The sequence below is a fragment of the Perna viridis genome, chromosome 1 (genome assembly GCF_037379345.1).
Source record: "Perna viridis isolate PV_CMFRI_1.1 ecotype Kerala chromosome 1, ASM3737934v1, whole genome shotgun sequence".
NCBI classification, from domain to species: domain Eukaryota; kingdom Metazoa; phylum Mollusca; class Bivalvia; order Mytilida; family Mytilidae; genus Perna; species Perna viridis.
This window is the reverse complement of record NC_142445.1, coordinates 62,251,580-62,262,192: the sequence shown is the minus strand read 5'-3', so window position 1 is coordinate 62,262,192 and position 10,613 is coordinate 62,251,580. Positions and strand designations below refer to the sequence as shown.

The 10,613-nt window shown below is 34.1% G+C and overlaps 2 protein-coding genes across 2 annotated transcripts; one reads left to right on the top strand and one right to left on the bottom strand.

The window, feature by feature from the left end:
• Positions 1-3,034: 3,034 nt before the first annotated feature.
• Positions 3,035-5,763, bottom strand: LOC148629747 (uncharacterized). The gene is made up of 2 exons (XM_088556454.1): positions 4,938-5,763; positions 3,035-4,091 (listed from the first exon to the last, which is right to left on the bottom strand). Exons 1-2 carry the CDS (start codon positions 5,278-5,280, stop codon positions 3,301-3,303), a joined length of 1,134 nt encoding a protein of 377 aa, XP_088412580.1. The 5' UTR covers positions 5,281-5,763; the 3' UTR covers positions 3,035-3,300.
• Positions 5,764-7,270: 1,507 nt separating this feature from the next.
• On the top strand, positions 7,271-10,613 carry LOC148629746 (uncharacterized). Its single transcript, XM_088556416.1, has 2 exons — positions 7,271-7,775; positions 9,653-10,613. The coding sequence occupies exons 1-2, from the start codon at positions 7,403-7,405 to the stop codon at positions 10,582-10,584; spliced, it is 1,305 nt and encodes a 434-aa protein (XP_088412542.1). The 5' UTR covers positions 7,271-7,402; the 3' UTR covers positions 10,585-10,613.

Sequence of the window (10,613 nt, the reverse complement as noted above, 5' to 3'; positions counted from 1 at the left end):
CTTGATCTGTATAACATACATGAAATGATGATTACATAATCATTCTTTAAATTTCAAATCTTATACACACATCAACCGGTCTTTAGAGGCTTATATGGATCACTATCAATCATGAGGGGCCTGATTAGGGGGGGTCTAATCACGATTCACTAGTTGATTTTTTTGTCAATCACGATTCACAGACAATAGAGATTCAGCAGCTGGTTGTTTGTGTTGTAGATTGGTTCAATTAAGCTAAAATCAATAACATTACTGACTCATTACTTGTTTACGTGTTGAATTCTCCCAGGTTCTAAATTAAATCGCGCCACTTCAGCTTTTTAGCCAAGAAAGACAACTCAATGGAACTCTTTTTTTCCGTAATGGAAAAAAATCACGAGAACGAAATATATGTCTCAATCACGAAGAACGAACATAAAACTCCAATAAAAACGATTCACGAACAATGCTTTCATCACGGAACACGAAAACTAAATCTGTAGAAAAACGGATCACGATAGCGAAAATGCGCCGATCACGAAGAACGAAAATAACCCATCAGGCCCCTCATTTATAAATATCTCAAATGTAACAATAAAATAAATAGATAAATATTCAATTATAATATTACGTAAATATGAGGTTTGTAAAAGGTGATAGCTTATTCTTAGCGATTTGTTGTAGGTTCAGGGAAAATTTGGACTCTAATTTTACCAACAGAAATATCCTCTAACAGTATAGACAGCAGTAGATGTAAAGGAAAGTTCGAATTGAAAATGTCATTTTTCAATACATCCGTACAGGAAATATTATAATGAAGACTTTAAAAAAATCAGATACGGCTATTCTGAATAATAAATGGGAGAAAAACGTTTGCGCACAATCGACCTGATCTGAATGTGGATGATACACATTTAGACATACTTTCAAATCGGTTTGATCTCTCATTTTCATTCACTTTTCTTAATTGGTCAAGTGAAATACTGGTTTTAAAATACTATAAAGGTGCTTTTTTGTAGCATTGTATTTTCCTGCTGTTCTGGGTGTCTTTTCCGTGTTTTTTTTTGTACATTTTTGTTATTTTTGTTATTTTTTGTCTTTCGTTTTGATATGCCTTTTCTTACTGCATGTTGTACAATTTATTTGTGAAAATAGATTCTTTCTTTGGTTTTCATCATTTCCGTTTTTTTGTTTTTGTTTTTGTTTTTTTTTAACTCGAAATTACTGACACATAATGAGCATTTACTACATGTAGTTCACCATAATATATTTTCTCGTAAGCAAATTAACGTGAATAGTCAAGGTAACTCAAACATGCCCAACTCAGATTGGCCAAACAAAGCAAACACCTGTTAATCTTTTAAGCTCTTATAATACGATTTACCAGTGTAAACACTTACTCAAGGGCAAAAAGTTCATACATAGTATTTTAAAAAGCCTCCCGCTGGTCTATGTGAATTATCAGGCCAGTGAAGAATAATTCGAGCCCTTCAGAAAATCGGATCCAGATCTGCAGCAAAACAGTGTTGTAATTGAAATATTTTTTGGTGTTTAGTTCGTCCGAAGATGCGAGCTTTGGATTAACTTACACTTAAATATGCCTTCAGATTCAAGCCGGCAATTTGAGTAAGCCTATTAGTTCCATCCATGTGATTCGGTCCTTTCTACAACAAATCTATATATTATATTGAATCAGTTTTTCATTTAATTATTTGTGGTACTGGAACTGACCTTAACTTTCAGACAAGAATCTTGATAAGCTCTAAGTTGTAAAAAGTATATTTTCCTAAAAGAAAATCATGTTTGGCTGAAGGATTGGAGCAGCAACAAAATCATTGTATGATATATTGTACCATTCTACTATTGGTGTTGGATATCTTTGTTGATTCGATTCAGAGAAAATACACACGAAAAATGAAAATATCCCTTCTAATCTACTTATCACAGTTTTGATTTCAAGTCTAATCTTACTTATTGAATGATTTTGTTATTATATTAGAATTCAAATCTGTTGAAAGCTATATACGCATTGGTTATATAACAAAACACTAAAACACTACCTTGAATTATTTAAAAACGATGCATATAATTACATTACATTTTTTTCTAAAACCAATGTATGGTACATTTTGAATATTTTACTACATTTGCTAGACAATTCACAATACTAGCAAAAGATAATTACTAACTCCTAGCTGCAACCATCTGGTCATTACTAACTCCTAGCTTCAACCATCTGATCATTACTAACTCCTAGCTTCAACCTTCTGATAATTACTAACTCCTAGCTTCAACCATCAGATAACTACTAACTCCTAGCTTCTACCATCTGATCATTACTAACTCCTAGCTTCAACCATCAGATAACTACTAACTGATAGCTTCAACCATCTGATCATTACTAACTCCTAGCTTCAACCATCTGATAATTACTAACTCCTAGCTTCAACCATCTGATAATTACTAACTCCTAGCTTCAACCATCAGATAACTACTAACTCCTAGCTTCTACCATCTGATCATTACTAACTCCTAGCTTCAACCATCAGATAACTACTAACTGATAGCTTCAACCATCTGATCATTACTAACTCCTAGCTTCAACCATCTGATAATTACTAACTCCTAGCTTCAACCATCTGATAATTACTAACTCCTAGCTTCAACCATCAGATAACTACTAACTCCTAGCTTCTACCATCTGATCATTACTAACTCCTAGCTTCAACCATCAGATAACTACTAACTGATAGCTTCAACCATCTGATCATTACTAACTCCTAGCTTCAACCATCTGATCATTACTAACTCCTAGCTTCAACCATCTGATAATTACTAACTCCTAGCTTCAACCATCTAATTAAGTAAAAATTAATATAAAATTCAGACACTACCAATTGTAGAGGCGATTTCTTGGTGCAGAAAAAAAAAACAACCGGAAATAATGCTTTTTCGATCTGTATTTATATGCCTAATTTTACTTAACTATAGTCCTTTCTTCATACAGATCTGTCTCCCAATTAAATCAACAGTCAAGAACGACAACTCTTTCATGTATAATTTATATAATTTTTATCTTAATACTGCAACACCGATTGAAGAGCTGAGACTTATTATGTGATTTGTAACTTTTTCTGAAAACGGAGTAAAGCGATTTGGGTTTTTTGGCATGTATGAATCACCTTCTGTCTGATTTGTATAAAGACAGTTACTTAATAAATGTCTACATCCACATATTTTGTAGCTGCCAACACCCTAAAAATAAATACAAATCGTGATAAGAAAACAAAATACTCCTAACTGTGACGTAAAAATTGTCCATTAAATATATACAAAAGTGGTGATTATACCGAATCGTGCGCTATCCAAGGCGCTGCTTTGGTCGTCACCATCACATGAAGCCGACGAAACTTTATTGCCAGAAAGTTGAGCGATACGATGCCCAAACCTCGACTTGTACTTCATATCTCGTGCATACAGTTTGCTTTTTATTTCGCAAAGTTTCAAAGCATGTTTCACAACAGGGTGGTGATACAAATCCTGATTATTTAACGCAAGATGAAATGGCAAAGGGGAGTTAACTGGTAACTCGAACATGGTAAACCCACTTGGGTTCAGAACACAACCAATTACAGTCGATTCCTCAAAGGAATCAATCAATGTGAATAAACCAGAGAAAGATTTAAGTCTAAGCTTCTGCTTACTACTAATAAAGCGGACGAGAACTGGAAACTTTTGATCGGCAATTAAATTTTCACTTTTAACGGACATATTGCCATTGTTTATTAATACTTCAGAAAATTCACCAGGATGAGTGAAGGGTATAAGAATCTGAATGTCTTTTTCATCTTTGCACTTCAGGTAATTATGCTGAACAACCTCTCGTTTTTTCGCTTTTGAAGTTCCTGTACATACTTTTTCAACGATTAACACATTCCCTGGTGTGTAATCTACTTTCGTATAGTCGTTTGTTGTCACATCTTGTCCAATACGAAAGGCTGTGAATTTAGTCAAATTAACGAATGCTTTAATCCCATGTTTCGCCAGTTCTGCTATGCTTTTGAAACAAGAGTCATCTTTGCATGTCCGTAATTGCAAGCGTAGAAAAAGACCTGAAAATCGAGGTAAATAGGATTATTTTTCCGGCTGCGAATGCTTGCCTAAGGTAACGCTCAGAGCTACATATAACTCTTTACATGGAGAGCTGACAGAAGTCAATTTTCTAGCTAATTTAATAAGATTTACAATGTCCTATTTAATGATTTTGATTTTTTTAGTCATATTACAAAATAGGCCAGTCGCTCTAGAGGATTGATCTGTTCACGATCATTTCTCTCGCTTGACAGTGTGACGGGTGTATATGTAGCTCTGATCGTAACCAAACAGATTTTCATATTTAGATTTTTTACACGATAAGTTATCGTTTTTTTTAGCATTTTGAGGACAACAACATTGTAACGTTTTAACCTGAAATGTTTGGTTGCAAGTGTCTACAAAAACCTGGTAGATATCATCAATATTCCCTTTTTCAGTGATCTACTTTTAGTTAGACGAAATCATCAATGATAGTAAAACCCACGATGTATCAGTCTAAAAAGTATATCACATAGATACACTAGTCATTTTACTTCGTTCAATCTAAAGATTATATGCATACATCTTAGCGTTAAGTACGTAAATTTATAAGTTGTTTTATTGCTGAAAGACCAAGCAAAATCTAAATTTGAAAATTTAGGAAAACCCAGATCTGTCTCAGTTTTCATATAGTTTATAGTATTATGATTAAATTTGTCACAATTTTGCGAGAACTTTCTGAAATATCCATGATGATCAAAACACACTACTTCTCAACTCATTTTCAGAAACTTATAGAAAGGTTGAATTATCAATTTAACTTATAATTCCTCTAAGTAGTTGATGTGATTCCCTTTTGAACTGAACGGACTGTCTAAATTTACCTTCATAATCAGCTGGAATGACAATGGTCTCGTTCGTTTCTGTGTATCGTGTTATTATCGAATCAAACACTATATTTCTTGCCAGTAACTTTCTGATATTCCTTTTGTCATAGAGCAGTATAGAATCAGCAAAATTAACCGGTAGTGGTTTTTCTGACTGTATCCTAGCAGAGTCTTGATTACATTTCACAACTTGTGGTAGACTGCACTGTTCCAGAATTTCCTCAATGGTATATTCTTGATTGCTCCATTGAGCTTTTTGATGCCCTTGTTCCTTCCTTGCACTTTCTTGTCTGGTCACAGCATGCCGAGAACGAGTCTTCTTTCGCACAGAACCCGACATTTTAGCTCCTTATTAAATGTGTGAATGCTTAAGCAAATAACTTATTATGTTAATTTTATCCAATTTCTTTACAAAAAAGTTATAACTTTCCTTTAAAAACAATCATTTCGCACAATGTCACAAACTTCATTCGCATTTGTAAACCAACTGTAAAATTGACATGTTTATTTTCTTTTGAATTGAAACGCACCGATGAAATTATAAGAACATGGCCATTCGTTTGCTTCGTTTGTTATGTTTAAATCCCATTCATTAATACACAAAAGCGGGTACATGTGGTAGGCATTTCCAAAGTGAGAATGTTGACATAAACCTCTTGTGCTAACGAACTGTTTTTTTACCTTTAATCCCGTAAACCGAACTCAACACTTTTTTTCACACATGAAGAAATCGATCTTTTGAATGATTTTGAGCTTTGATAACTAGATCATTATTGGTTTACTTGTTATGTAACGATATTTAGGTATGATATACAAGTACATGTATTTTGACATATATGACAGATTTGACAACTTAAAATGATATACCAGTCAGTTCCTGTAGTAAATGAATACAATTGAATAGGTTTACACTTACAATAACTAGTCTTTCGGTATATTAAACAATCTTGTGTCTTTAAAAAAAACGTGAAGCAGAGTAAAAGATTTTAAGAGTAAAACTTTTTTCTAGACTAAACTAAGAGTACATTATTATATATATACACACGCATAAAATTCAATCTCAGAGACACTGCTATTAACGACATGACTGAATATGTGCAGTTGACTTTGCACTAAAACAACTAAATGCATGTATTTTTATGTTTTGTTTTGTGCACGCAAAGGCCAGGAAATAAACAAGTACTATCTTTTTAAAAAAAAAAAGATAGCCGACGCATTAAAATTTTACTTCTAAGTTTCTACATTTCTTTCAAGAAAATAACACATGGCACGCAATGTCAAATTTTTGATACAGTTTTTCGAACGCAATTTCAAATTCTATACAGTTTTTTTTGAACGACACTAAGTTATCAGTATTTGGCCAATCGGGAAACAGAATTGCTATCAGGTGGCTTGCGTTTCCATAGAAAAGCGTCCTTAAGGTTAACGGGTAAAAAGCAAAACTATACTGATCGCGTCGGGAAAACTTCACCATCTGAAGCCCTATCGTTGTCAGTTGCTGCCCCTTTTAAATTACTTTCTTGAGTGGTATGATGTTTGTTTTCTATTTCAAAAACGAAACTATTTCGATTTCGTAAATAGTAATTTACATGCCCAATTCGAAACTGTTTCCTTTCGTTTTCTTTCTTGAAATGCATGTATAGTATATGTAGTCCCCTTTGCTTGTAGGTTGCTAGTGTGTATTAGAAAGGCGAACCTCCCAAATGTTCTCTCGTGACATGTCATCCGGTATGACATGAATGATACAAAACTGATAAAGGGTCTCATTAGGTATATTTCGTTTAACATGATGGTATTTAAACCATATCTGATAAAACTGACTGTACATTTTAAGTAAAATATGAAGCATATATAGTACTCTCCCATTGCCTCGGCTCAATGGTCATAGTCGTAGCTAACACAGAAATAAATGACAGGTGTGTTAAATTCCAATGTCAATATATGCCAAGAGTTGTTCTACACGATTTGGACATCTCTTGGACGTAAATGGATTGTTAATTGCTTGATTGGTGCTAAAATTGAGTTTGATGAAAAGGTATGAACAATTATACCATGATTTGGTAAACATGTGAAAAAATGAATTAGATATACTGATAACCTTGTCGATCCTCACACATAAAGAGAGGCTTTTGTTGAAAACAAATGTAAATTTGGTTCCTAGAGCTCTTGTAAAAATTTCCTTGAACAAGAATGTATTTTTGTGTAAACAGCTTAAGGATAATACAAAAAATTATAGTCTTCTCTCTATTTAAATAGATAGGTAAAATGAATGACATCGAAAATTTAATGTGCTTTTATTAAAATTTACTCAGCCGTTATATTTGAAAACATTTTCATACAGAAAACATTTAAAAATGGCGACTTTAAGGATGTTTAAGTTCAATATCATATACATCTTCAGTGCGTGATACGAAACGATATGAATTTAGATGAGGAAATACAACTCGTGATTTTATGAAGAAATGGAGGAAAGTGAACATAAAGAGAATGAAATCTCGGTAAACAAAAATGAAATTAAAAGGCCGAAATTCAGAGGAATCAAGAAAATCTATCCAAAGACAATGTGTAATGGATCTCCTGCTTTCACTTGGAGTTCACATTCTTATACACTGGTACATATAACCTGTAACTTCAAACTTCCGCGTGTGGTAAAATGCAGTGTTGGTTCTTGTAGTCTAGACTGGGATCTGTTACATTTCGACCTCTCACAACCACTTTTGTTGCATAGCCTAAGAACCGTCAAGAAAATTAAAGCAGCAGTTATGAGGTTGGACAGAGAACAAGGGATGCTTGTTGATACTGGGGGACAAGTAGTTATACCAATGGATTATAGCGGTAAGGAAGGATTACTTATTGAAAAACTATGGAAAAAAAGGAATAAAATTCATACACTATCATTTACATTATCGGTAAAAAAAAAACACTGATGGTAAGATATACTTCTCAAGAATTCTTAAGGTAGGATTCATTATAGTTCACTGATTATCGTAGATTTCGACAATAAATGTGGACGTTCAATGCTAGATCTAAAGCTGCTACCCATCTATGATGCAGTATAACCGGCCATTTGGAAACCAGTAAATTTGTAATTCGATATATATATATTTATATAGAAAGGTCTGAAAAATTTCCAACGATGTTAGAACTGTCAAATTTGCGAAGCAAATGTTTTGGTCGTTCCCTCCGCGGGACTCGAACTCGTACCGCTGTGACATCTATGGCAACACCGCCTGCACGGTGTCCAGTATATATATATATATATATATATATATATATATATATATATATATATATATATATATATATATATATATATATATATATATATATATAATTGCTTACACATGTACATGTATTTTGGGATACCTGGTATTACGTAACTTGCTTTTTGACAAAGAGACATTTAAGTTAGTTCGCAAATATGGAATTTAAATGAGAACTAAAATGTTCGACGACTTACAAGACACTGAGATTTTCAACTTTTTTTATATATAGTAATTACATTAAATTTCACAAAATACACAAAGATAAAACATCTTTGAACTCTCACTTCTCTTTTTTTACATGTGAACACAGGGGGCTTTAGCTCCCACCATCAAATATACAGCCGTGTACAGGTTATACACTAATGGGGCTGCTTATTTGATAGTGGGAGCAAGCCCAGAGAAATTTTGTCATGACTGTAATCACACGGGGACTTGAGGTCATGAGTTAGATCCATTTAATGAGCAAAAATTGTACTAAATGTAAAAAATCGTTAGACCATCATTTAAGTACAATTTTTGCTAATTTAATGGATCTAACTCATGACCTCAGGTCCCTGTCTATAATCTCACCTAAATTCAATCAAAATAGCAGTAAATTGCAACTTATCCTGCTACACTAACTATACAAATAAAAGGTATCGAATGACGCAAAGCTGCATAATATCGTCTCCTGGTTGCCTTTTCAGTTATGAGCAACGTCAAAAATAGCTAAAAGGTAATAAGCTTAAAGGTGCCCTCGCCGACCGCCGTGCCCAAAAGATTGCTGAAAAAAATAATTTTAACTATTCCAAATGATTACTGTTTGGGACAAATTTCGCATGCTTAAGAGTAACCAAGATTCTAGCGGAAATCAAAAGCGTGTAATCCAGAAATTATTTAGAAAATGTAGTTGCAGGATAAAAACAATACATGAACACTGCCGAAAATATCAATATATTTATTTGTACTCGCTTCGAAGATTAGTTCGGGAAACCCTCAAGATCTGACTGTTCCCATCATGAACTGGTGGATCGTTATGGTGTATGAATCTGCACAATGAAAACTGATTTGTTCATCGTGTCATAGTTTTCCCTCCTCTTTCGTCTACCCCGGACTTTTTATTAACAACTCGGCGGGTGTTTCTAGAAAAGCAGAGGACGCTTACCCTACCGGTGCACCTGGTCCATGCTCCCAGTTTTTAGTGGAGTCCGAGTTGCTCATTTGCTTTTAAATTACACCACAATGTACACGTTTACAAAGGTATAATGATGCAACCGTATTTTCATACGAAAAAAATCAAAAGTATCATTGACATATGTCGTTCTGAACGAACAGGAGAATAGACAAATACATCTAACAGAAATATAACGGTGGACATAACAATCAGTCAAACAAAGGTTTCGATCAGTCGATGTTGTTATTACAACGACACAATTAATGCTGCATAACCCTTCCTTTCTGTTTTAGGATGGTTCACTTTACTGGAGGATCTAACAGAACAATGTTTGCCGAGTTCTACTCTGGAGCCTATGGTTGATGAAGATACCGACCAAGTTTTGGTCGCTAAAAGTATCAGTTGCTTATGTTTGACAGAGACAGGTCAGGGCAAGAAACAAACTGAAAGAAAGCAAATATCGTCAGGAGAAATATTGCATATAAAACGAACTGACGTAGAAGGGTCCATTACAAGACGATCACCTCCATCGAAATATCTTGTATGTACGGACGAAAAGGAAAAGGAAATGTTTGTGCCCGTTTCACAAAATGGAAAATTTTACAAAGTGAAAAACTCATTTGAAAAAGATGGACTTTTTCAAATAAAAGACCTTATTGAAAAACAGCAGATATTCCCGTTGAAAATTCGCCATGTAATTGGTGACATGCCAACATTTGCATCAGAATATTCTAGCTATCTAAGGTGTTATGACGTCATTGAAGAAACCACCGCGGTTGGTTGCACTATGGACGAGGAGTTAGTTCTTTTAGAACTCCAAATTAAAACGCCATTAAAATTTTATCTCGCATTAAATGAAGCATCAGTGAAAAATAACAATTTCTATTCGGATGCCTTGCAAAACTGTGAAATTGAAAGTGATGACTATGTGCGAGCAATAAAATTTTCCTTCACGCTTGCTCCAGATAATTATTCCGTGTGCAATTCTGTTTTATCACTAGCATCTACGGAGTCATATTATACCGATAGTGAACTTGGAGATGAAGACGCAAATTCGGAGTTTACCATCAAATGGGATCCGACAGGCGAAGAACTCTTAGAGCAGGTCCGTGCAAAGCTCGAAGCAAAACCAGGGCCAAAAATATTCAATAGTAGCATTATCAAACCAAAAAATAACACTGAAACCGAAGAGCGTCAGTGGAATGAAGAACCAGATACTGTGTGATGGATTACAAAATAAATGTATGAAATTCA

Bases quoted from the DNA above. Each gene is read 5' to 3' on its own strand.
- LOC148629747 (XM_088556454.1), bottom strand. From the start codon at position 5,280: ATGTCGGGTTCTGTGCGAAAGAAGACTCGTTCTCGGCATGCTGTGACC. The intron at 4,092-4,937 runs GTAAATTTAGAC...CTCGATTTTCAG, and splicing joins CATTCCAGCTGATTATGAAG to GTCTTTTTCTACGCTTGCAA.
- LOC148629746 (XM_088556416.1), top strand. From the start codon at position 7,403: ATGGAGGAAAGTGAACATAAAGAGAATGAAATCTCGGTAAACAAAAAT. The intron at 7,776-9,652 runs GTAAGGAAGGAT...TTTCTGTTTTAG, and splicing joins TATACCAATGGATTATAGCG to GATGGTTCACTTTACTGGAG.